At 49.8% G+C, this 27,344-nt stretch overlaps 1 protein-coding gene across 1 annotated transcript in view; it reads right to left on the bottom strand.

The window, feature by feature from the left end:
• The window catches only part of MMP24 (matrix metallopeptidase 24), a 55,822-nt gene that overhangs the window by 5,320 nt on the left and 23,158 nt on the right, over positions 1-27,344 (bottom strand). Inside the window, exons 3-8 of the mRNA XM_027623882.2 lie at positions 18,846-18,994; positions 14,719-14,835; positions 12,687-12,991; positions 5,331-5,492; positions 3,220-3,434; positions 1,032-1,170 (exon numbers count right to left, since the gene is read on the bottom strand). Of these exons, the coding sequence (XP_027479683.1) occupies positions 1,032-1,170; positions 3,220-3,434; positions 5,331-5,492; positions 12,687-12,991; positions 14,719-14,835; positions 18,846-18,994 (1,087 nt within the window). The remainder of the gene's footprint in view (positions 1-1,031; positions 1,171-3,219; positions 3,435-5,330; positions 5,493-12,686; positions 12,992-14,718; positions 14,836-18,845; positions 18,995-27,344) is intronic.

Raw genomic sequence — 27,344 nt, 5'->3', positions numbered from 1 at the left:
GCCTCTGGGCATTTCCACATCTGCTTCCCAGAGTTCCTCATCACCGCCTTAGGGGGCTCCCTCCCCGTCACCTTTCTGCCTCCCACTTCCCCAACTAGAAGCCCTAGCGTCACTTTGACTCTCCCTTTCTTCCTCCTCTCTGGGTTCAGCCTCTTATGAAGCCTTTTGCATCTTTTAGCTGTCCCCCTCTGGCCTCACTGGCCCTCCCCGGTGGGGGCCTCACTGATTCGCTCACCCCCCACCCCCGCCTCCGGCAACTGACTCACAAATAGCCTCCCCACCTCTGCCAGTCCAATAGGACTGCCACCTGCCCTCTGGCTCTCTGCTGCTCATAAGCGTCCAGTGAACTCCCAGCATTGCCCTAGCGGGTCAAGACCACATTCTAGCCTGGCAACCAAGGCTCCACAGGACGCTCCTCCACTCTCCTCTCCAGGCCACTGTTCACTGCTCTCCGACGTGGGCCTCCATGGCCGGTCAGTGAGTCTTCTAAGCTCTTCCAGTGTACCCGAGCTGTCCCTTCCCCTTGGACTGCTTTCCTCACTTCTCACTAACTGTATCTTACCCTTCTGGGCTGGGCCCACCTCAGGATAATGGAAGTGAAAGAACCTAGCACTGGGGCGGGGGGGGAGGCATACCACACATGCTAGCTCCCCCCTGCCCCCTTCCCTGACCTCTCCAGCCTGTGTGACCTCCCCACCAACTCCTACAGACCTGCTGGGCTGGCCTCCCATGGAGCACTGCATGGTCCTCAGGTACCTGGACCATCCATTGTGGCTGAACCTTATTCTCCTGCCAACCTGGGCACACACAGACCCTCAGCAATCACTTCGTGACTTGATTCCCCCAGACTGTACTTTGCCCACCTGCAGGGATCTGTCTTGTCAGAAGACAGTGTCTCTGTTAGGGCCAGAGGGGCCCTTGGAGGGCATCTGCTTCTCACCCCACCTCTTCCAGTGTACAGTGTACAGGGGAAAGGGGGTCCCAAGAAGGTCAGGGAACTGTCCCAGGTCTCTCAGCACAGGCTGTATTACCTTTGAAGAAGACAAATCTTCCATCGGCCCTTTCGTAGGCTGCATCTATGCGGGCGGGCAGGCCCTTCCAGAACTGCTCGATCTGCATCGGGTAGCCCTCTTGCACCCGGTTATTGCGCAGGCGCCAGAACCAGCGATCCTGGGGGTCAAGGAGGGGCGGGGAGAAAAAGGCATGGCAGGCCCTGCCTCAACCTAGTGATCTCACCCCTGGGGCTCAAGCCCCAATAACCCAAAAGCTTCCCCTGGGCCCGGCCTTGCAACCCTCCGTGATGTCTGTCCATCTACTGCTTCTAGCTTCCAGTACCCTGTGAGGAAGACAGGATGCCCATGAATTCTCTTCATAATAAGCCTCCTGATGGCTCTTGCTGTCCAAGGGGCCATGAGACTGACAGCAGCAGGCCTGGTGCAGGGATGAGGTGCGGAGGAGCTGGAAGGGGTGATGCCCAGGCCTGGAGTGGCCACATGAGGGCAGCAGAGAGTCACTGACATCCCCGGGGGCTCCTCAAGCTGGCCACTGAGCCTGGGCAGAGTGTCCCCCTCACTGGCTGGCTCCACCCAGCAGGGCAAAGACCCTGGGAAGCAAGCTGTGGGAATCCCTCAAGACCTGGGTGCGAATTCAGATTCCTGCATTCAGAGTGGCATGACCGTGAGCACAGTGCAAGTGCCTCACCTACAAATGGGGGTAATGGGATTGGATGGGAGATTATGGGCAAAGTGCCTAGAACAGCAGGGAGCACATAGTTGATGTTGAATAAATGGCAGCTCAGTAGGCCAAGAGTCTAATCAAAGCCCTCTTCAAACTAGTGTCTTGTGCCTGTGCAGGGCCTGTAGCCGGTAGGCAGTCTGGGCAAGGCCTACAACCTACCAGGTCCTCAGTTTTCTCATGTGTAAATGGGGATGATAAAACACAGACTTGACTAGTTGCTGTGGGGGGGGTTAGAGTGCAGAAGAATGAATGTGATGTGCAAAAGATGGCACAAAAACTAGAAAAAAAATTTTTAAGGTGTTTTACAAAGTACTTTCACATTGAGTTTTTTAAACCTGAGTTTGACTTTCACAAGTCTGTTAAGTAGATTTGAGATATACCAAGTCTTAAGGAAGGCCAAATGACTTTCCTGGAGCTACTCTGTGAGAGGCAGGATTGGCCTTGACCCATGGCGCCTGATTCTTGCTCAGTACTCAGAGCTTGCCGGGAGAACTCCCTGAGAGGAGTGGGGCAGCCCCCTACAACCACCCAGTGTGACGGAGACACGTTGGCCAGATGCCCTTCAGTGGATGGCTTGTTGCCCTGGTGGCCCGGGGTGTGGTCAGCAGGCTGTTTTCAACTGTTAGCCTCCCTGGGGATGGCCTCAGCTTCCGAGAGCTCCTCAAGGTCATACCCCTTCTCATCCAATGACTGAATGAAGCAGGGGGGACCGAGCCCCAGCCCTTTGGGTCCCAATGTGGGATGACCCTGATGGGCCATTCTAGCTCCAGAACTCCCTGTAGGGGTGGCCAACTCTGCAATGGGCCTAGTCGCTGCTTTTCTCCTGCCAGTCTTGCTTCCTTCCCTCCTTCCCACACATGTTGATCCCAGAGGTACTTCCTAATCGAAATCCTGCATTCCAAACACTGTCTCAGAGTTTGTAGCACATCCACCAAACAGGCTGCCACCAGGTCAGCCCATGGCTAAAGCAACAGGAACAGGACAAATGACAAGATGTAGCCTGGCCAGCTTTCTATCAGACACCCTTGGTACCGGCCTCTCAACCCTGGTGTGATCTGGAGACGAACTCAGCCACCACCGTGCCAACCCCTACTCCAAGCTGCTATCTTCACGGCCATGCACTCATTTGATCTTCATACACCCTTCATTAGGGGGATGACTCCCAGCTTTCAGACAGAGAAACTGAGGTCCAGAGAAGGGAGGTGACTTGCTCGAAGTCACTAACCAGAAGCAGGTCTCCAGCACTTTCCCCCAGCATTAAACCCCTGGGAAGGTGTAGGATCACCAGTCCCCTGGCCTCCCTCTTGGAAACAAGTCAAATCACCCGGCAGCACCAGAAAGGGACCCCATGTCCTGGCCCCCGGGCCAGCTGGTGTCCAGGCCCAAAGCGGGCCTAATCCCAGGGCAGCAGCCTTCTCCTGCTCCACAGAGGGGGAATGAGTGCCGGGGACCATCTGGGTGTTGCCAGTGGACTGGCCCTACCTTAAACACAAACATCTCGCCTCGGAAGAGCGCCACCGTGTTGAAGTTGCCATCACAGATGTTGGGTTTGGCACCCGGTGTGGATGGCCGGTCCCCTAGGGGCGGCCTGGGGGGCCTGGGCTGACGCTCATGCTTCCTCTCACTCGGTGAGTGGATCCTGCGGATGGGGAGTGTGGGGAGTGGTCTCGTGGGCTCCAGGGGCTCGGCTGGAGGTCCTGGAGAGAGGGGCTGCATTTAGACAGGGCCTCCCAGGGCCCGTGCCTCATCACCACCCAGGCAGCTCTGGGGTCTGCCACCCTCCAGCCCCCTGTTTCTTCTTCCATTTTTTGCTCTCCCCCCGTCTTTAAGAAAATGGATGAGAAGAGCCATTAAATGGGACTCTTATCCTTCCACCCGCAAATCTGGTATCTTCTCTTCTAAGAGAGAGCATGTCCTTCCTTAGGCTCAGTGTCCCATACCATCGTCCTCTGCCCCCTCCACACATGCCGGCCTCACTCGCTCTCCCCTTCCTTCTTCATCCTGCTCCAAGACCGCGTCTGCCCTGTCTGTCAAGATCTCCAGTGACCTCCATGTTGCCAAATCCAAGGGTTACGGACTCAAACTTGGATGTGCATCTGAATTATTCAGAGATCTTGATAAAAGGCGGATTATGACTCAGAGGGTCTGGGGTGGGGCTTGCCATTCTGCATTTCTTCAGGTTCTCGGGTGATGCCAGGGTTGCTGGTCTGAGGCCCACACTTTGAGTAGCAAGATCAGAGAAGCACTTTTCCAGGAGCCTGTAGTGACTTGGTTTTCTGTCTACTTCACGGGCTGTTCCTTCTCTACCTCCTTTGCTGGCAGCCTCTCTGCACCCACCCTACTCTAAAGGTTGTAGTGCTCCTGGGTCCTCTTCTCTCTATTTTTGTCCCCAGGTCAGTTTTCTCACTTGGACAGCATATTAGGATCACTGGGAGAGCTTTTAAAACTCTTGATGCTCAGAAAGCACCCCAGACCAATTTGAACCCAATCTCTGAGAATGTGAGCACCTTTTATTAAAATTCCAAGGTAATTCCAAAGAGTCCCCTAGTTAAAAATCACCACCCTAAGTGATCTCATCCAGGTTCATGGCTTTAAAGACCTTCTGTGTTGGGGCTGTCCAATAGGATGTTCTATGATGGCAGAAATATTCTATATCTGCACTGTCCAATACAGTAGCCTCCAGCTGTATGTGGCTGTTGAGCACTTGAAATGAGTGACTAGTTGTTAGTGGGACAGAGGAACTAAAATTTTAATTTTATTTAATTCTAATTAATATAAATTTAAACTTCAATAGTCACACGTGGCTAGTGGTTATAAACTGGACACCAAAGATTCCAAATCAATATCCCAGCCCAGATCTCTGAGCACCAGACTGGTAAATCCTATTGCCCCACAATTCGAAAAGCCAGAAATCTTGGTGTTGTCCTTGACCCTCACTGCCATGTTTGATCTATCAGCAAATCCTGTCCATTCTACTTTCAAAATATCTCCAGTCCCGACCTCCCCTGTCCTGTCTTCCCCTGCTTCGCTGAGGGAGATCCTGCCCGTCCTCCATGGGGCCATCTGTTCTGTGAGGTCCTCAGGACCTCCAGAGGGAGCCCTCCTCCTGTGCTTCATAACCTGGGGGCTGAGGCAGCCTGTGCTATACTGACATGCATTTGCTCCAGTAACTGGTCTTCTCATCTCAACTGACTTGATAAGAACAAGGCCTTCACATACCAGTGTGAACAGGGAACTGGGAGGGAGGCCTTTCCTATCTTATCAAAATATCAGTCCAGCTTCTCATTTTTTCTGGTTTAAGAATCTCTTGACTAGAGGTGGGGTCCCCTTGAAAGTACACCACAGGAGGCGAGGGGGAGGTGTATGAAGGGGGAGGAGGTAGAGAAGAGGGAGTGGGTGGGATTCCGCTCACTTTTGGCAGCTCAGACCCTCCCCCACAGTTTCCCAGTGGGTCAGGCAAAGACCTCAGAAGTCTCTAAAGGTCGGACAGTGGCTATGGTGATGGATGTCAGTGCCCCCCCCAACCCCTCAGGCAGGTAGTCACAGTCCAGCCCCAAAGACAGAGCAGAGGCCCCCTCTCCCCTGCCACACACCGTAGATCTTCTGGATGCCCTGGAGATCATCCTGAGGCAGTTTGAAGTTGTGTGTCTCCATGTACTGGTAGAAGGGCGCCATGATGGCGCTGGGGTCGTTGGAGTGCTCCAGTCCCAGCGCATGGCCCAGCTCGTGCACAGCCACCAGGAAGAGGTCATTCCCTGTGGAGAGGGGGGTGGGGAGGTGTCCAGGGCACCCACTCAGGTGTCAGTCAATCCATTGCTTCAGCGAACACTGAGCAAAGGCTTTGTGTCAGTCCCTGTGCTGGACCCTGGGATCTACAGAGAACTCCTACACAGTCCTGCCTTTTGGAACTCTCGATATGTGGGGGATTTGGAGAGAGAAACAAAATAAGTGAGATTAATGTTCCAGGTGCTTTAAAAGATGTCTGTAAGGGTCAAGTGAGGATTCTGAAAAGGGAGGAGTGATTTAAACTTGAAGATGTCCAGGGAAAGCTTCATAAAGGTGAAGTTTAAGTCGGCTCTTGAAAGATAAGAAGTTAGTCAGGAGATTGGACTCGGAAGGTAGGAGAGGGAGGGGTGGGGGTGGCATTCCTGGCAGAGAGAACGCTATAAACAAGACCCAGGGACAAGCAGGCTCATTCTACTTGGCTCTGGAACAAAGCACGAGGGGAGGGCAGAGAGAGAGATGAGGTCAGCCAGGCTGGCAAGTGGGTCTCTGTGATGCCATGCAAAGGAATTTGGATTGGCTTCTTAGCCAGTGGGGGGTTTAGACAGGAGTGGGGGTGGCAACGTGATGAGTCACTCTGGCTGCACTGTGGCTGGAGGAAGGAGGGAGGAGAGGGGAGGGAGACCAGAGGTAGGGCATTGGTGGGGCCGGGTTGGAAGCTGGGAGAAGGGTCTGGGTGAGAGATGAAAAGGGCCAAGCCAGGGGAGGTCTGGGGGCGGCGGGCAGACAGTCAGCTTCAGGAGGCCCCGGGGGGCAGGCAGGGTCCTGACTGCAAGGCAGTGCTCCGTCCAGCAACACCTTAGTCCTGACATACCTGAACCATGGCCAAGATCAAGGCAGGTACTCAAATGCGAGTGAAAACAACAAGGTCCAGGTGCCGAAAGTGGGACACGGGATCCCGAGCATTAAGCTGAGGCGGCAACATGGCACGGTGGTCATGAGCATGGGGCCCTGATCCAGACAGACCTTCATCTGCAGCTCTACCCCCACCAGCGCTGTGAACTTGGCCAACAGGTCTACCCTCTGAGCCTCAATGTCCTCATTTGTAAAATGAGGAGATCATACCTACCTCATAGGGTCATGCGAAGATTGGATAAGATAATATGTGTAAAGGGCGTGGCGCTGCTTAGTAGCTGTTGTTAGCATACAGAAAATGGCAGCTCGGCCTGGAACAGGCCCATTGACCAGAAAGGAAGCACAAGGCCAGTGGGGTTCCAGCTACCAGACTTTCTTAAGCCAACTCCTCTGAGCCTCTGGATCAGGCCTGGGACAGAGCAAGGCCTGATTTGGGGGGTCGGGGTGGGGGGTTAAGTAACCCCCGCTTTGGGAAAGGAACACAAGGGACAGGGAGTTGGGCAGGCTGTTGTACCGATAGTCCTGACCCCTGTCTGTCCAGTTATAACCTCTGGCTTGCCTTGACCTCTGGCATTTGAGCTCTGCCTCTCACTGCCCGGCCCTGAGGCATGCTGCAGCTCATTCCTGCCACCTTGAAGTGCAGGGGAGGCTGCAGGAGCCCAGGAGGTGGTCAGGAGTCCTAGCGACTACTCTGGTTCCAGTGTCACTGGCTAAGTTGCCCAGCGCAGGTGAGGGCCCTGTGAGGGTCACAGGGGGCTGGGGATTGTCTCTGGGCTTCCTGGTTAAGGTCTTGGGAAGAGAGGAGTGCATGCCTGCCTCTCTGTTGACACCACCAGTGTCTGCAGCGAAGTGGGGACGGACAAGATCAGTGCAAGGTTGGCCAAGAGCCTGGGGCTGGCCTTCTGCTGGGGGAAGGGCAAGCTGGCAGGAGGAGGCCAGGCCGCCCCCAGTTCCCGCCTCGGGTCCTGGTTCCTCTGGCAGTGGGGAAGGGTGAGCTCATCTCTCAGCTCCATCCTGAACAAAGGCAGCTACTAGCCAGCGGAAGGCAGCTCTGCTTCCTGGGGGCCGGTCCTGCCTGGCTCTGCTCCTCACCTGTTCTTCAACCTGGGACAAGCTGTTCGGGCCTCTTGTCTCCTGATCAGGCTCTTCCTCGGGGGGCATCCACAGGGACCTCTGCTGAGAACCAGGGAGCAGGGCTCTGAGCACTTGGCAAGACTCTAAACCTCTGTCCTCAGTCTCTGCCTATTACTCTGATAGCCCCTGCACCTGGGTCCCTGCACAGCCCTTGAAGGAACAAAGACGGTGGGTTGATTCCAGGGACAGAAAGGTAGAGAGGAGCTGGGGAGCTGGCATCCCACTGCACAGAAACCCAAGAGACTGTTCAGTGGGGGCTGCTCTGGGGAGATGGAAGGAGAGGGGACAGGGGCAGAAGAACTCCCCAGAGCTTGTGAGGGGGAAAGCAGAAGGATGGAGAGGATCCCAGGACTTCATGGGCAAGGGGCTGTTAGGGTCTTTACCCTCCAAGAGGGTGAGAAGCAAGGAAGCAGAGTGGCCAGAAGTGGAGTCCGAGGGAGCCAGACCGACACGAATCCTAGTTCCACCATGTCGCAACCGTGTGACAGTTTAAATCTCTTCCTCTGTAACATGCAGGGAATAACGGTACCTTCATCCTAAAAATGGGGGTGAAGTGGATGAGGCAGGGTATGTAAAGTGCTCACACTGCCACCTGGCACAGAGCTGCAGATCACTATCAACTAGCAGGCTCCCGTGGAGTTGTGCGCAAGGACCAGCATCCCCAAGAGGGAGTGTTCCCCCGGGCCAGGAGCTCAAGTCCTGCGGCCTCCTCGCAAGTACCCAAACGTCTGGCTCGGCTACTCAAATATGCCTTGTCTCTGCTTCATTTCCTTTTCTTGGAACCTCCGTATTTTTTAAGCCCTATCTCATTGACCCTTCCAACCCCCCAAAAGATTATAACATTTCCCTTTGCCTCTATTCTTTTGCCAGTGCTGCCCCCTCTACCCAGAATAGCCTTATTCCTTCTAAGTTCAGCTCATTGCCACATCTTCCAGGAAGACTTCCTTGATTTCCCCCACTGGCAGTGAGTCCTCCCTCCTCGCCTCCCACAGCAGTTTATCTGAATCGTCTTTATGACCCCCCCGCCCCGCCTGTTACAGCCACTAGCACACGCTCTCTTGTGCCCCAGGACTGTGAGCTCCTCGCGGGCAGGCTTTGTGTGGACAGGGCTGGATGATAGCAGCCAGTAGGGAGCAGTGCCAAACGTTCAGTGATTTTCCAGGGGTGGTCCGTGGACCACCTGCGGCAGAACCAACCTGGGGCGATTATTAAAAATTCAGAGTCCTGGGTTCCCACCTGGCTCGGCCACTTACGGTGTGCATTTTTATAACCACCTGAAACTTTACTTTGCTCATCTGTTAAAGGGAGACTGGGATCCCTGCCTGGTCTGACTCCCAGGGTGGCGGGGAGAGTCACAGAAGCCATCGTGGAAGGGCTCTCCTCCGTGAAAGCTGGTCTCAGTGACTCTGCCTGTCTTGTCACCTTCCCCGCAGGGCTGGGCTCCCTTCTCACTAGAGCTTAGTGAACCTAGACATCCGTGCTTGACCCACTGGAAAGAGATGAGGACAGCAGGTGCCTAGAAGCAGCCCCCGAAACCAGCTGGAAGGCACGATGGGCCACATTGCCCTTCACACAGACTCCAATGACATGGAGAATCAGAATCACCCTTCCACCCTTCCATCCAGTGGTTCTCTAGGAGAGCCTTTTAAACACACAGATGGGGGAGCTTCTGAGTCAGAACTTTGGGGTTAGGACTTGAGTAACTTTTTTTTTTTTTTTTAGAATTTTATAGTGATTGGGTCAGGCCGACACACCTGAGGCAGCTGCTCCCCCTCGGCACCACTAACAGTGGGACGGCCGAGCGTCCCAGTGTGGCGCAGGAGGGTTGACCCCCGCCACTTAGGAAGCTCTTGTCCAAAAGTGAGTCTAGTCAGACCTGTAGGTCTGCTGACCAATATTCAGGATATAGGAGGAAGGGAGGTGTGTTAAAAATGGATCTGAATCTCATCAAACCAAATGCCTATACTTGGGACAAGTGACCGGGTTTCTTCATTGGGGTTGGGGGTGGGGAAGCGAGCTGACCACAGTAAATGAAAACATCTTAGAGACGTCAACCATGTATGCTATGTGGATATTGTCTGGATGCTGATGCAAGCAAACAGCTATAAAGGATGTTTCTGAGGTAATTCTGGGAAAATGGACCCAAACTGGGAATTGGATTTTAAGAAATTATCAAAAATTTTGTTGGGTTTGATCATGGTTTTGTGGTTGTGTTAAAAATAATCCGTTAGAGGTATGTCCTAAAGTATTTACAGGTGAAATGATATTGTGCCAAGGATTTTCTTTAAAATATATCGGCCAGAAAATAAAAGTGGCAGGGGAAGAGAAGGTGGGATGAAGGCGGTGACATCATGTGGGGAATGGCCGAAGCAGGGCGGTGGGCACCTGGGGGTTCATGTTATCATTCTCCCTTCTTTTGTGAGTTTCAAGGTTTCCATAATGGAAATTTAGAAGAGAGAAGAAAGCCAATAAACACAAAGTTCCCAGGAGGCTCCACGTACTCCCTCGCTGAATTTATGTGGAAATTAAACGAGATAATATACAGGTGCTCCATAAATCTTGGTTCTTCTCATCTCCTTCCAGAAACTGTCCTAGGGCGACCTGCTGTGTTCCAGTTCACCTGTCAGGGGCCTGTTGCTAAGGTCAGGGTCTGTTTCTGAACAGTTCATCCTTGGCTTTCCAGAGCACAGAAAATTCCCGACTCTTGTCCAAAGAAGACATTGGCCATCTTGGATGATCTATCAGAGTTGGCGATTGTTCATCAGGATGGGGTAGGACAGGCAGGAGGACGCTGGGGTTGTGCCCGTCCACAGGCCCCAGCTCCTTCCCACATACACCACCAGAAGTTCTTGGGATTTTGAGATGGGGCCCAAGGTCTTCAACAGCAAGGAGGGCTTGCAGGCAGCAAAAACCCCAGAGCTGGGAAGGGGAGGGCAGAGTTGGTAGGACAGTCTTCCCTGTGCTTCTGCTAGCAACATGCCTTTAAGAATTCGCCTGTCTCCATCAGGGCTATAACTAAGATCTTGCCAGCTAACTGTACCTGGCACGTAACAGGGCTCAAAAATGTTAGTTTCTCCTCACACCTTATCAGTTAGCGCAGACAGCCCTTCCTTGACACTGATTCAAGAAGAAGGGGAGAAAGAATAGCTGTTCAGAAAGCCAGGCAGTACACCCAGCACAGAAGGAAGGGGATGCCAGGAGAGAGGAAATGGCGCCGGATAGGAAAGAGGACCAACATTTGAAGAGGGCAAAGGACAAAGAAAGAAGTTTCCTATCTTTGCCGAGGCTGAGCCTTGGCCAAACCACCCTTTGACAGATAAGCCAAGAGTTGCCAGTCCCTGATCCACGCAATGATCTGAAATGTTCTTAAGGAGGCTGCCCCATGTCCAGACACCAGACCCAGCCTCTGGGCCTGTAGGAGTCTGCTCTCAGCCTGAAGCATAACAGAGGAAAAAGAATGCCCTGTGTTTCCCAGACGTGCCTAAGTTTAAGAATCAGAATGCCCAGGGGACGGACCTAGGAATCTGTTTATAACAAGAACCCCAGGGGATTCTTATGACCAGGCAAGTGAGGGAAACTCTGGGGATCAAGACAGTGTTTCTCAAGGTGACGGAACGCCTACATCAGAGGTGCCTGGAGCATTTATTACACCAAGTGAGGATTCCCAGGCTTGACCCCAGAATCAGAGAATCAGAGTAGCAAGAGGTTAGGGGCCTGGCACCTGGAATGTGCATTCTTTAGAAAGGTTTCTGGGTGATTCTGGTGTGCCCTGCAGTTTGAGAACCATAGAAGCTTAGCTTGGTAGCTAAGAGTATGTGCTCCAGGGGCACCTGGCTGGCTCAGTCAGTAGAGCATGCAACTCTTGATCTCAGGATCCTGAGTCTGAGCCCCATGTTGGGTGTAGAGGCTACTTAAAAAAAAAAAAAAAAAAAAAAGAGTATGTGCTCCAGACTCATAATGCCCAGGTTCAAAGCCTTATTTCGCCATTCACTGACTATGAGACTGTAGGAAGACTACTTAATGTTTCTACATACCTTGGTTTACCTATCTGTAAAATGGGGATGGTAATAATAATATATACATACTACATAGTATGTGGAAAGCACTTGACACAGGCCTTAGAATATCAACCTGCTAATCGTTACCTGTTCTCATCTAAAAGCCAGAATCCTCTATCCCTTTCTCCTCCAGGCTCCCACTGCATTTTCTTATTTTCTTGATATTTCTGCTACATCCTTCAGTAGCCTGCTTTGTGACAGAGTTACTTATGCATACATTGTCTCCCCCACTCAACTGTGGGTTATCAGAGGGCAGAGACCATGTCTTTTTTGTTTAAATGTTTGGATACCCCCCCACCCTGGGCTGTGTATCATGTTACGCTGGTGTTGGAAGGGGTCTTAGAGATCACCTAGTCCCGTCCCTCCTTTTATATACGAAGAGACTGAGAGTGGATCATTTGCCCCTAGTCACACAGTCGGTGGTTGGGCTGTGGTTTGAGCCCTAGTGCTGCCAGCTACCAGCTATGCCATTTGAGCCCCAAGGTCTTTATCTTAAAAATGGGCATAATGATGTACACTTGCCTACTTACTAAACAAGTGCCTCGGGAGTAAATACTGATGAGGAACGCTTTCGCAAGCTGAAGAGTATTGTTACTAGTACTGTACAATATGACTCTGGTTCCATAAAACATTCACCGAGTTACAGTGCTGAAGAGCAAGTTATCCATGGATACTAGAGTGATTATGGGGCCTGTTATCTGCCCGTGAAGTTGACATAAAGGAGAGAGAGTCATGTTGTCTTGTACGATGGCCTTTGAAGCCCTTACCAGTCAGGCCAGAGCCTACCACTTTCAGACCCCACTTTCCGCTTGAATGACTTTTTTACCTTTTTCTCCAGTCTCTGATCCATTACTTCATATTCTTATTCATGGCCTAACCCTTCCCTCTGGACTCACCCTCCTTAGACCATTTACTAAGTGATCTGACCCTACTCCATGGATGGATCAGTGTTGAACATTATCAAAGACCTCAGTTTCTACCCTCTTGGGTTCTTAGCTCTTGGACCTGAAGCTCCAGAGCAGGAAACTCATCTATGGCATCCCAAGCTCTTCCTCAGGGCTTCTTTCCCTGACAACTGAGCAATCCAGGACTGACCCCCTGTCCCCCTCATGGCCTTACCATCATGGTTGGCGTTTCCTAGTGTCCACGGCTCATCTGAGTCAAAGTGAGTGTCTCCTCCAATCCCTGGGCCAGGAAAGTAGGCATGGGCCAGGAATCCCCCTTCTCCATCAAATGGGGAGCTGTCGCCATGGAAACCAGAAGCAAAGAAGATCATGATGTCTGCCTCCTTCCGGTCACTTTTGATCTCATGGTAGGGCACCTCTTCAAAGGTCAGCGGGGTCACCTTCTGCCAGACGTCAAAAGCCTGGCGAATCGCTTTCCGTGTGTCTAGCTCACCCACCTTCGGGGTGTAGTTGTGAATGCTGGTGAGAAAGGGGAGAGTTACTAGGGAGGAACGGTCAGAGTCAGAGGCTTGCAGAGCTAAAAGGGACACCAGAGACCATACAAACCAGTCATCTTCAAGTTTTGAACCCTAGGATTCTGCTGAGTTACCCCTGGGGTTGAAGAAGAGGCTGGGTGGGCAAGGTTCTGGGTCCCCACCCCTGCCTCAGTCCCAGAAGCTTTGCTTCAATTGAGGTTTTATATTTGATCTCTCACAAAGTTTGTGTTGAATACAGAATTCCTTTCCAATGTGCAGAAAAAAATTAAGTGGAGGGATAGCATTTTCTAAATTTTAAGTTTTTCTCCCAATACATAAAATGTGTTTATAAAACATTTATAAAAGTTGTAGAAATATTTAAACAGTGGAGAGTTTAAGTGAAACATCCCTTTTACAAATATTTGGTACCAACTACCAATCTACTGCTTGTCTGCCTGGGAAGGTGGTATAGGGTGGTATCCGATGTAGTCAGTTATAGACTTAGTGATTTCAGGTTACAATAACCATATTGAATGGTTCTCCATAACAGAGCATCACTACTGGGTGCTCTGCCCCATGAACACCTGGGTAAGGATTATTCACCCATTCTATAGGTAAGGAAACTGAGGCCCAGAAAGGTTGAGTGATAGAAGTTAAGGTTAGAAACTAGTTCTTCTTTCTCTTGATTCATTCTACCTCTTCAGGAGACCTTAAGAGTCTATCCAGTTTCTAACCCAGATTCTTCTTATGTTTCCTTCTCTCGTCAGATTTCTGGAAAAAAATCAAGTTCTGGTCTCTATAGCTCATCAGCTGAAGAGCCCTTCGTTCTTCAGCTTTAAGAATCCCTGTCTGAGGGGCGCCTGTGTGGCTCAGTAGTTTAACGGTCTGCTTTGGGCTCAGGTCATGATCCCAGGGTCCTGGGATCGAGCCCCGTGTTGGGCTCCCTGCTTGGCAGGGAGCCCTTTTCTTCTCCCTCTGCACCTCCACCCCCACTTGTGCTCTTTCTCTCTCAAATAAATGAATAAAATCTTAAAAAAAAAATCTCTATCTTAGATCCTACCCCTGAACCAGGGCATCTTGAGAGGTGCCAGCCAGAGCCCACCTGAGCCTGCTCTATGCCTGGCCTTTGCCTCAGCCCCACTCTGAATTGTGCCGTCTGAGTCCACCGTGCTGGGCCCCATCATCCCTGTCCTTGGTCACCAGTCTGACCTGGAGACTGGTCCTCCTCCGCCCTTGGTTTCCCCAGCTAGTTCAGGAGTGACACTGTTGTGATTCAGTTCTCTTAGGAGACAACTGGAACTGTGCTGGGAAGTTCAGGTGAAGTCTTTCGGGCTCAGCGGAGAAGAGATCCGGATCAAAGGGAGTGGGGTTTGGCAAGCAGGGACAGGGAGAGTGCGTTCCGCCCCATTTTTTTTTTTTTTTTATCACAGCAGAAAGTTGCTGAACAATCCATACCCCACTTTCTAAAAACTGTAGGAATCTAAACAGGACACAACTATTGAGTCCCCAAAGGACCAAACACACCTGAAGTTGGAGACGCAGCATTCTCTGGAAGCCCCAAGGGGGACGAAGGCATAGGCTCTCAGCACCTGGTCCTGATGCCCCCATGCCTGGCTCTCACCCCCATCACAGACCCACCACCTACAGCAGGGGCCTCTGAAACTCAGGCAGCGGCAAAAACCCCGAGCACGGATGGAACTGAAGCCAGGGAAGGGTGGGGGCTCTAAGCACCTGTAGGTGATGTGTTTCTGCCTCCACTTCTGGCCAGTCAGGGCATAGCGCTTGTTCCTCCGCCTGCGGCTTAAGTGGGGGTGATCGGGGACCCCGCAGCGGGGCTTCTTCATCCACCTGGGCAGAGAGAGCATACACACACACACACACACACACACACACACACTGTGGTCACTGAACACTCTAGGAACATACTGCAGGGTTCCCAGTCCCCGTCTAAATGGCAGTGTGCCTCTGCACCCTGGATTCGGGGGCCCTGGCTCTGATGGGTTCCCCCTCGGGAACACGATCCACTGGTTACTTGATTCATTCACTCACAACTGATTAGGAAGACACAGGGCTGCATTCGAGCCTGGGGGGTCAGAGGCCCGGTTCCAGCTCCACCACTCATCATGGGAGTCCAGGCAAGCGAATCATTGTGAACCTCAGTTTCCCCATCTGCAACATGAGAATTCTAGCTCTCACTGTTCTTAGGTTGTGGTAAACCTTAAGGGAGGGAGTATATGTGGAAATACCCTGTCAATGGAATTAGGTCACCTCACTCCCTGCTTTAAAACCCTCCAATGATTTCCCCCAAACACCTAGAATAAAATGCAAACTCCTCATGTTGCTCCACAGAGATTCCCATGATCTAGCCCCTGTCTCCCATGTGGGACGACATCCTCACCCCCACCCCCAAACACTCACTCAGCCCCCAGCCACAGGGGCCCTCTTGCTGGCCTTGCACATGCTAAGATGATTTCCATGTCAGGGTCTTTGTTCCCTCTGCTTGCAATGCTCTTCTTCTTTACATGGTCTGTTCCCTTACTTCTTTAAGGTCTCTGCTCAAATGTTACCCCTTCAGAGAGGACTTCCTTGCCCACCCTATCTGAAATAGCTCCCCCCTCCCATCCTATGGCTATCTGTTTATCCTGCTTAATTTTTCTTCATAGCATTGATCGTTGCCTGAAATTATATCATATATTTGCTTTTTTGTTTATTCTTTGTCTCTCTTAGCAGAGTCTAAGTTCCATGAACATAGGAGCCTTGCCTGGGCAGTGCCTAACACAGAAGATGTTTGCTAATGATTTGCTGCATGAATGAGTGAGTGAATCAGAACTGCCCAGCAGTAGAATGGCAGAGTTCATAAGACAGCAAATTCCCTTTCACTGGAGGTGTTCAGAAAGTGGCTAAACAACTGTAGGACTTGGAACAGAATTCTCTGCAGCTCTCAGTATGCTGTGTTGTGATTTTAAATCTATTAGTCTATCGCCTCTAACAAATGGCGGCTTCTTGGAGGACTGGAATGGCATCGTATTCATCATTGTGTCCCCCCGAAGCTAGCCCAGTGCCTGGAACTAAGTGAATCCTAATAACTGTTTGTTGTCAGCTTAAGTGACGTTAGGGAACCGTAAGCCTGGGACGTCGTTGGGGATATAAAAAAAGGAGCAGCATAGAGATTTTAAAAGATCATGTTGATTGGGGCCCAGGCCATCCTTGCATTTTATGTCTTCATACTGACCTAATGACCAACTCACTAAACCACAGCTTGAGTTTGCTGGAAGGGGCCACAGTCCGCCTCCTGTGCAGCTGTTGAGAACAGTTGCTGTTGGCCGTATAGAGAAGAGGAGACAGAGACTATTTCAACCAAATGTTAAAAGGCCCTCGAGGGACTTAACCAGGTCTTACTCATGTTGGCAGTCTTCCTATTGTCTCGAGTGCTTCTACTCAGAAATCAGTACTAAAAAACATAATAATAACAATATCATGTATTGGTATAAACGTTTCTAATTTTTGCAGTGTTTGGGGTTCTTTTTTTGTTTGTTTGGGGTTCTTTTAAAGGCATTTTTTGATTCTTTAAAACAACTCTGTGAGGGTTCAAAACATTTCTCTGTGAGAAATGGTTTATCCTCATCTTTGCAGAGAAGGGAAAAGGTACATGGATAAATCAAGTAACTTGCAGAAGACAGCAGCTGAGGCAGGATGGGGACTTGGTTGAATGAATAAATGAACTAGTAATTAATGCAACTTAAACAAAACAAGCAAACAGAAGCTGGGGCTTTTCTTTCCTCAGGCTTAGCACAAGTCTGGGCTCGACGATATGCTGAATGAAGGAATGTGTGCCATTTCCCGAGGTAGGCACTCCAAAAGTAGTACTTTTAAAGGCGCTCTGGCTTCCATTGCTTGACATCCCTGGGAAGAACCAGGAGCCGCCTCTGTGACAGCAAGGCTGAGCTAGGCCCGGAAGGGCCCCCAGGGAGGAAACAGGCCCGGAGAAAGGCAGTGACTGCCCAAGGTCACAGAGCTAGAATGGAAACTAAGGTCTCTAAATTCTACCCCCCCAAACAGGCTACCCCACTCAGGTCTGGGGTTAAGCGTGAGCGCCTTCCCCCTTGTCGTGCCTCCAAGACCGCGTTCCCTGCCTTCCTACAAAGAAGTGGGGGCAGAACTGCAAGTGGGAAATGCCATCCTCCTACCTCAGCTCGCTTCCTCCACCTCCTCCTCTCTCTGTCCACCTGCCACTCTCTGATCCCTGTCCAACAGGCCTGGGGCTTTCTGGAACAGAGTAAAACCCAAGGCCAGGTGGTGCCTCAGCAGAGACACCAGCGCTCCTGCCGCAGGATGCACTGCCACGAGGCCCACACAAAGCCCTCAAAATAACCTCTGCTTTGAATTCGGCTGGGCTCTCCGTAACCAGCTCACTCTGGAGGCCACAGGGCCACAGCATCCACGGTCCTGCCATCATAGCAGCAGTCAAACATACTGTCTCAGAAGTTCCCAATCTTGCAATCAGAGAATCCGAGGCATAGAAAATGTTCGTACAGAATTAGATTATCATAAAACCTCAGACTCAACCCAATTTTAACAGCTTAGAATAATGGGATCTAGAATTGGAGAGCCATAACCCAGCACTCCCCTTTGTAAATGAACAAGCTGAGGCCCAGAGAGATGATTCTCTCAGGGGGTGGCTCACGCCCCGGATCCACAACCACCCACCACCTCCCTGCACCCTGTCTTGGGGCTCTGCTCCCTGCTTCCACCTGGGCTCGGGACCCCCAGCCCTCACCGCCTCTCTGGGACCCTCCCCCAGCTCCCTGCCAGGCCTTCGTGGTGGCAGCTTTAATGACTTTTATGGCTACTTCTCAAACAAATGTAAGGATGCTTAATTCTCTCCCCTCTTCAAACAAACAAACAAACATCCATCCACCTCTAGCCACCCTCTATTCCTCCCTCACTGTTAGGCTTTCAGAAAGTTTTGACTCCACTGGACACCTCTACTCCTCATCTCCCCGCTCCCCACTGCGGCCTGAACTTGTCTCCACCGGTCCACAGACCTGCACTGGTCTCCTGGCTACTAAACTCGGCCCATGCTCTTCGGTCTCCTAACTGATGACTCTGCAGCAGCTGACCCATTGCCCATCCTCCCCTTCTGCACCAGGACACAGAACCCCTGGCTTCTGCTCCGCTCTGGCTGCTTCTTTTCAGCCTGCATCCCGGGTTCCATTCCTATCACTCGTCTCTTCCTCCTTTTTGTATTCTCCCCTAGGAAACGCAACCATCCTCATGGTCTGGCTTCTTTGTTATCACCCCCTTAGTACCTCCCTGAAAATTAGCATTCCCTTCTGAGTTCTAGACCGGTGCAGCCAGATGATTGTACTTTTCATGTCGTGGTGAGCCTCTGGAGGGCAGGGATCATAGGGTCAAGTCCAGTGCCTGGCACACGTAGGCATTTAGCAATATTTGATAACAGAAAAAGTGGAATGAGTTGCCAACTCATTATCCTTCAGGAGTTGTTTGTATCAAGCGAGATGTGTACATCCCAGGGAAAGCCAGAGGGGTGATTCCGAGAGCCAAAAGCTATTAGAGTCAGAGGAGATTTAAGACCCTCTCTCACCAAACCCCTCATTGTGCTAATAAGGAAACTGAGGTCCAGAAGGGTTCAAGGTCATACCGCAAATTTAGGGTAGAGCACCTCCCCAGCTCACCTAGGAAAGGGCACCTTGGGGTATTCCCTCCCAGGATGATACTGCAGAAGTGAAAGACAGGAAGGGAGGATGGGCATGGTATATACACAGGGCCCGTGACAAATATGAACCCAAATGTAAGTCTGGAAGGTTCCAAGGCACGATGCCCTACGCAGATCTTACTCGATTGTTGTCTGATCCAACACACCGGTGACGGGGATTCCGTAAAACTGCTGCATAGTGGAGACTGCTGACTGTAAGGCCTTCCCTGAGTGCAGCTCAGGCGCCCGTGAGCCAGAGGGAAGCAGATAGCCATAGCACTTCAGCCAGTTCTGAAAGACATGGGACAGAGGAGGGCGCATTAGACTGCAGAAGGCTCTGATCTACTTGGGCAGAGACTCACCCTTGAGCCCGGGATCGTTTCACTGAAGGGACCTACGGACTGGTGCTCTGATTGCTTCCTCATCCGTTCCCTCCTGCACATGCTGGTAAACCAATCTCCAGAAAACCCAGCTCTCACTGGCTTTCTCCCTTGCTATGAAGCATTCTTGGGCTCTCTACTGGCTGTGGAATAAAGATTAACTTTGCATCCAAGGCTGTCTGGTACCCTGGCCTCTTTACTCCTTTATGCAGTGGTTTCCACCGATATGTGACTAGACATGCAAGAGTGCAAGAATGCTTCCTGCTCTGAAGCAGAGTAGCCTGTGAAAATGTGCCCTCCAGAAAACGTTGTGTTGAACGTCAGAGTCTGCTGAAGAATCATGTTGTAGAATACTTATTGATGTGAGATTATATACAGGCTTTATTGCTAACCCCTCCAAGAGAGCAAGCCATCATAAGTACATATAAGCAAAACAATGCATTATTTAATTTAAATATAAATACATGAATCTATGCCTAGAAAAAAGCATAGAAGGGCACACATAAAAAATAAAAAATAACAGCATGGTTATGTAAGAGAATTTCTTGTTTTTAGAAAATATCCACTGAAGTATTTTGGCTTATATAATGGTACACAATGTTTGCAACCTTTTCTTAAACAGATTCAGAAAAGAGAGAGGGAGAGCGGGGAGAGAGAGAGAGAGAGAGAGGAAACAAATGTAGTAAAACGTTAAGAATTGGGGAATCCGGGTGAAGGGTATTCAGGAATTCTTTGTCCTATTCTGGAAAACTTTTCTGAAAATCTGAAATGATGTGAAAAAAATTTTTTTAAATAAAAAAAGAACTAGCCACAGACATCCTCTGTTATAGGATCACAGGGGAGAATTTCTGTTTTCTAAGTTTTATGCATGGAGTAATTTAAAAAGGGGAGGGACACTTTAAAAGGGCAAGAGCATCTGAAAGTAACTTAGATGAAGAAGCTCAAACAGACACAGTGATTCTGAAGGACAGCACAGTAGAGATGTTTATACCCACTGACAGTTGTGAGGGGATGGAAGCCTGAAGAAACCAGAGCACCGGGAAATATCTGTGGCATCAGTTGGAAAATGAGGAAAACACCCATGGATCTCCTGAACCCACTGGCATTTACAAGAGCACCCCTACATGCTGGTCTCTGAGCCAGACGGAAGCTGCAGCCCATCCTCAGAGAATTATCCTGAACACCAAGTTATTTAAGGAAGGAGAAAGAACTTAGGGAGCAATGTTATTCTCGTTGTGATTTTTGCTTCTTGTTTCTATATGAACAGTCTTATTGTGGATGTGTCTGTTGTCACAAGTCAAAGCAAACCGTTTTGGGAAAGAAGCAACCAGAAACTATAAATAAGTTATTATTTATTTCATCTAAGGTGACTATAACATCTTTACTGCCTCGTGATAAAATGCATCTGACTGATTAAAAACAAAACAGAACAAGAAAGTCTTAACAACATCTCCAACAGCACGACAACCTTACCTCTTTCATATTGATACCTAGAATGTGTTTTTTGCTCCAGATTATGGCAAAGGATATCAAGACTTCTTGCACTTTTCCAAACATTGAATCTCTTTCATTCTTTTGTACGTTTTCCCCTGGCCCTGGCATACTCCTTAGTTAGGCGAAAATCTTTCATTATTTTAAGGTTCCGCTCATAAAATACCACCTCCGGAAGACTTCCCTCACTCCCCAAACTAAGTCATTTTCTTCCTCTCTTGTGCTCCCCCAAGCCCCTGTTATAGATAGTGTAGATCTTATAATATTGGATTCTAATAGTTACTTGACATGTCAGACTCTAAGTGCCTCAAGGGAAGGGTCTGTGTTCTACTCATCTCTCTATATCGAGTGCCCTGAAGTGCCTGACACACAGCATTGCTCATCATGTCTGCTCAACAAACATAACTGGGCACTCACTACATGCCAGGCACTGTGCAAGGCTCTGGGGATACAGAGATGCATAAGGAGCTCACAGCCCAACAAGTAAATCCATCATGAAAATAGCCCTCAAAGTCAGGCGTGTACAGGGTTCTATGGGAGAACAAAAGAGAGGTGTCTTTTCCACATGGGGTGGGGACAGGGAACTCGAGGAACTCAGGGGAGGCTCCCAGGCGGGGAGGGGTCGGAGCAGTGTTGAGGGATACAGCATGTGCAGTCGTGGGAGGAGAGCACGGTGCATTCTGAGAAGGGTTTCAAATGACAAGAAGTGAGGGTGGGGAGTGTGGTGATGAGAGGGCTGGAAAGGAGGGACGTGGAGGGAGATGACATGTCATTATCTGTTCACAAAGTGGGCAAATTACAGAGAATCACTTGTGACTTGACTGTGGCCCAGGATCAGCCAAAAAGCTCAAGCAAATCATCTAGAAATGGACATGACAGGGCAGCTAAGTTACCCACTGTTCATCCTGGTGCTCTAGCTGCTCCTCCCGGGTTAAATCATGCCATCAAAACATTACACCCCACACCGCATCCTCTCAGCCAGAATAGCACGTTAGGTTCCCTTTTTTAGTGGAAACTTCAATGAAGCATTATTGGGTTGAATAAACAGGGCATATACAGGGAAAGAGGCACCCAGTTCTGAGATCAAATCCTGACTTCACTGCTCACTGGCTGTGTGACGCTGGGCAAACAGTACTTCAGTTTCCTTGTTTGTAAAATGTAAACCATAATTCCTCCTCCGCAGGATTACTGTTAAGATAAAATGGACAAATGCACTCGACACATCATCCCTCAAAGCTGTTTGCTGTTGCTTGGGATGGTGTCTCCGTTATCTTTTGCAAACTCAAGGTGGAAAACTTGGGCTCTGACTCCTTTGCCTTCTGAGATCTAGTCATCCCACCCTCCCACTTCTCCCTGGACCAAGAGCCAGTCCTGATGGGTCCTGTGGAGGGCAGTATGGATGCCTGCCGCTAGGTGGCCCGTGGCCATGACTGTCTCTGCCACAGCACCCAGAGCACCGCCCAGTGGAGAACTGACAGCTGGCTTGAACTGTGTATTCTTCACCCTCCCTCAACTTTCTTGGGCCCAAACACAATCTCTTTCTGTCAAGCTTTAGCTTGAGGAAAATGTTTTCCCTGCAGGAGATTCTGTATGCTTTCTAGATTCAGAAAGTGGACACAGGGTGGCCCAGGGGTTTTTCTCTTGGCTTTTTCCTTAAGAATCTGTCAGCCAAATGTATGGCTTAAATATGGAGCATAGTGAGACTTGAAAGTAACACTTTTTTCATATTTCCCACCACCAAGCTTTGTTTCATCCTTAAAAGTCTTACTTACAAACCTTGTTTCAACCTGCAAGCTGTCTCAAATCCTCCCAGAAAAGGTGTGGTACAAATCTAAAATAAATCGAATTCCTCCTTATCTGTGGAGTCTACTCTCTAGAAACCCAGCTAAGATGAATTATGGCATTTGGGAAATGTCTGGGGATCTTTGGACAGATACCACTGACAAACCCGGCAGCCAACTGAGGAGTTTTTTGAGCCAACTGAGGAGTTCCTCTGACCTAGCAGAGGGATTAAAAACCTTCTCTCCTCCCACCCTCATTACTGTTTATGGTAAGAGATAAAGAACAGGGAACTCTGGGCATAAACCTACTCCAGCCTTTGAACACTGGGAGGAATTGAAAGTAGCTCCTCCTTGGTAAAGGGCAACCTGGTTTACCTAGCTCCTTTTCTGCGATACACAAGCAAGGAGCCACGCAGGGCTGAACAGGATGTGCTATGAAGGTCAGAGTGTAGCTCAGCAGCATCAGGAGCTAGGATCTAAGGATTCAGGTCCTAGGCAAATGTCTGGGTCAGGACCAAACACTAGAAGGGATCAGCATTCTCCAAGCTCTGCTTCTGCTTCCCTCCCAGGTTCACTGGAGACAATCCTCAGAGCTCAGGGGCAGACCTCTAAGAAGGGAAGTGGGAGGGAGAGGAGCTGGTCAAAGGACAGCTCCAAACCAGGGAACAGGACATTGAGATCAGACCTGCATGTGTGCGTGTGTGCGAGGCTAAGAGGCTAGGGACCAGACAGTTCCAACTTCTGCTGCCTAACCCAGTCTCTGCCACTCACTTGCTTCTGCCACTGTGTGACCCAGGAAGTCCCTCTTGACTTCTCTGGGCAGAAACCCCTGGTGTTGGTGCAAGTCTTCTCTACTCCAGCCATACCAGTTCCAAAACATCCCCTGCCCTTGCATACTCGCAGGCTGTTCCTGCTGCCTACAAAGTCCATTCTCTTTATGCACATTAGCAAACTCATCCTTAAGGTCTAGCTGAAATGTTACCTCCTTTGGTAAATCTTCCTTAGCTCTCCCTACAGAACTAGTGGGCACCCTCCTTACTCCTGCAGGGCTTTGCTTCTCTGCCACTCTAGACCAACTACCACAGTGCATCCTACCTGTCGGTTGGTATGTGTTTCCCACTAGATTGAGTTCCTGAGGAGCAGAGACTCTCGTGTTTATTTTTGTATCTGCTGTAGCACTTAGAACAGTGCCTTGCACAACAAATCATCACTGGATGAATGAATGAATGAATGAATGAATGAATGAATGAATGAATGAGTGAATGAACCAACAAACAGACAGTTGGTCCAGGAGGCATTGCCTGGGTACCAAGGAAGGGATTTCATCTTGGGAAGGCTTCCTGAGTAATACACACAAAAACACCAAGCGCAGTTCTTGGTATCTGTTAGAGGCTGAGAAAAACATTTGCTGAAATTCAGTCTATTGTGGTTTGACTTTCTTGCTTGATGAGGCAATAGGCTCCATTGTACCATCTGAAAAAAAGATAAAATCCACGAAAGGAAAAAAAGGCCCCATTCAGTTTTAAACACAGTGACCTATCTTCCATCTTTTTACACCTGGACCCATCAACCAATCACCAGCCGTGTCATAAATCTGACCTTTATAGCTCAGTTAACCAACTCTAAGATGTCTGTCACCCTTTAAGTGCTGAAAGAGGTGTAAACCCAGAAAAAAGTGAGAAAAATCTCAGAGTGCAGCGAGCAGGGACCAAAATAGCCGGGCTGAACCAAAGATGTAGAAATGGCAGACAGAAATGTGATTGGTTTGCTGGTCAGAAGGCGGGATTTCTGTTCCTGAGAAGCCAAAGCTGAGATATTCAGTAGTGGCAGGCAAAGGAGAGAGCGGAAAATAACAAGGAGAAAAAACGTGGCCCGGAGAGGGAAGAGAGCGGCAGACAGCAGAGGTGGTGGTGACATTAGAAGTGGCATTGGGGGCAGCAAGAAGCAGATCAGCTGGTGGTGCTGCTGTTCGCTCTTGGAAAACACAGAAAGCAGTGGAGGAGGAGAGAAAGATGGATCCGCTAACCCAGCATGGCCTCCTGGGGGTATCCCGGAGCATCACACCTGTTTGGGTGTGTGGCCAACCCCGACTGCACAGGTCTGGAGAAGGAGCGGGAGAATGATTAGGATCAGATGTTTGATCAGGATCGCAGTGGGCTGGAAGGTATTATTAGAAAGGTCGGAGGGGAAGCCCACAAAGAACGACGAGGCAAGAGGTGTCAAATTTGGAAGCACAAGCTAGAATAAGGAAGAAAGAGTGAAAGACCCCGATCAAAGAGTTTGGATAGCTGAGGTCATAATCTAGGATGATGATGTGAGTAACAGGAACAAGACATGACCTCAACACTCATAGGAGGTCCAAGTCCCATCCTGGAGGTTGTATATGCAGATGGACAGTGACAAACAGGAGTGTGACTAAGGGAGAGTGGCTCGGAGAATGAAGGAACCACTCATATGAACCACGTCCTAGGAGGGAAGAATGAGGGATGTGTAGGCTGGAGAAGGGGGAGCTGCAGGGGACATGCCAGTCTTCATAAAGCCAACTGAATATGGGTGAAGGCGATTTATTCTGGTTGACCCAGAGGGCAAACCTAAGACCAGCACAGATTATAGGACATAGATCTTGACTCATGATAGGAAACAACTTTGAAACAGGGGTGTTCTAATTATAGCAGCAATAATAGCTACTGTATTAGAATGCCAGCTGTATACCTGGCATTGCGCTAGGCACTCTAGGATGCATGCAGGTAGGAATCCCCACAGGTAGGAATCCCCTCTGATTTGCAGAAGAGGAAACAGGTTCAGAGAAGTAAGCATCCAGAGTCACAAAGCTAATAAGCGGCAGGATTCAAACCCAGATATGTTTGAAACCAGGCATTCCATATTGTCAGATGACTTGGACAGGCATCTCTTTCCCCTCCCAGGACATCTTACACCTCACACTCCTAAAGAGCAATGTCTTTATCTCATGTCATAGCGAGCTCCATACCCTTCTGCCATGACCCTGGTGCCAGGCACCACCACATACCCAGTTATCCAACCAGAAGCCTCATGACCCATGACTCTAAGCTCTCCTTCACAGCCCACATCCATTTTTATCAAAGAACTACTGGTTCTACTTCCTAAACATCAGATGTCCTTCTGTCCATTCATTCATTTACTCATTCATTCATTCGTTCATTCAGTATTCAAGGACCTACTACTATGTACCAGGCACTGTGTGCTAGGCTCTGGGATAGAACAGCAAACAGAAACATTCTTGTTAATTTCCAGTTACAGGCTAGTGGGAGAACCATGGGGCAATAGGTGCTATGAAAAATAAAGCACGTTGAGGAGCTAAGAGAGATGGGACCACCGTTTTATAAAGGATGGTCAGGGAAGGTGGCCCCGTGGAAGTGACATCTGAGCAAGAGACCTGAAGAGGGAATGGAAAGTGCCATTACCCCCGAGGCTTCAAGGGCTGTCCATCAGGAGCTTTCCAGGGAGAGGGAACCAAAGGTATTAGTCAAAGGTACAATGTTTCACAAGATTAGTAAGTTCTAGAGATCTACTCTACAGCAGAGTGCCTAGAGTTAACAATACTGCGCTATATGCTTAAAAAATTTGCTAAGAGGACTGATCTTAAGTGTTCATAGCACAAAATCATAATGATAAATAATGAGGGCAGGAGGAAACCTCTGGAGGGGATGGATTTGTTCATGGCATAGACTATGGTGATGGTTTCACAGGTGTTCATCTCCAAACTCATTAAGCTGCCTGCATTAAATATGTAAAGCATTTTGGATGTCAATTATACCTCAGTAAGGTCATTTCAAAAAACAAAGAGCCTTCATGACTTGACCCCTGACTACCTCTGCAGCCTCTTCTACCATTCCCCACCTAGCACTCTGTGTTCCGGTGTGTTCCAAGTCTTCCAGACCCTTCCACACATTGTTCCTTCTATCTAGATCACGCTCCTGTCTCTGGGGAGGCCTTCCGTGACCCCTTATCTTATCACAATTCTTATCACGCAGTGTTGTCATCACATGCTGTTAACTGGTCCCCTCTTGTTGACTGCGCAGTGTCTGAGGGCAGGGGCTGTAGTCTGTGTTCTCCACAGCAGTACCCCAACACCTAGCACAAGGCCTGGCTTGGATACTTATTTATTGAATGAAAATGAGTGGAAGCGTGCAGGGAGAGGGAGAGTCATCTCGTCAGAACTTGCCATAGAACAGACCCTCTCAAACTCAGCACTACCGACAGTCTGGGCCAGATCATTCTTCGTTGTAGGGGGGGACGTCCTGTGCTCTGTAGGATGTTCAGCAGAATCCCTGGTTTCTTCAACTAGAATACCAGTAGTACCACCCCCTCGGCTGTGACAAGCAAAAAAATGTCTCTAGACATTGCCGACAGTCTCCCTGGGGGTGGGCAAATTTGCCCTGGATTGAGAACCACTGCTGTAAGAGGATTCCCACATACAGCTGCTTTGGTCACCCTTCAAGGGTCCGTTCAACCCTATATTTTGTTTTAGGGAAAGCATGAGGCATCAGTCAGTAGCCTCCTGGTCGAGGCTCAGAGTGAGAACTGGTTTCCTCATCCGGGCAGGTGGACAGGAGTGGCCTTGATATGGGGTCTCCTGAGCAGTGAAGAGTAAGGCGCTATAGGGTCCTGGTTAAGAATGTACGCTCTGGAGACAAATCGTGCTCGCTTCAAATCCTAATTCTTCCATTTACTTGTTGCACGACCTTAGGCACGTTATTCAACCTCCCTTACACTCACTTCCTCCATCTGCATTGCGTCATTAGCAGTGTGCCTCGTGGAGTGGTTGTGGGGATGAAATAACATAACATGTGGTATTAAGTCCTCGGTGAAATACAGCAATAATAATTACTATTCTTTTCCTGAGAGGTGACAGGCAAACTCTAAACACCTCGCTGTATGACAGCCCCATCACCAAGGCTGTGTCCCTCAGTGTACCGTCCTCAGTCCTCATGTGTCCTGGGCTGTCAG

This window comes from Zalophus californianus, chromosome 8, assembly GCF_009762305.2.
Source record: "Zalophus californianus isolate mZalCal1 chromosome 8, mZalCal1.pri.v2, whole genome shotgun sequence".
Taxonomy (NCBI): Eukaryota; Metazoa; Chordata; class Mammalia; order Carnivora; family Otariidae; genus Zalophus; species Zalophus californianus.
This window is presented reverse-complemented; position numbering and strand designations above follow the sequence as displayed.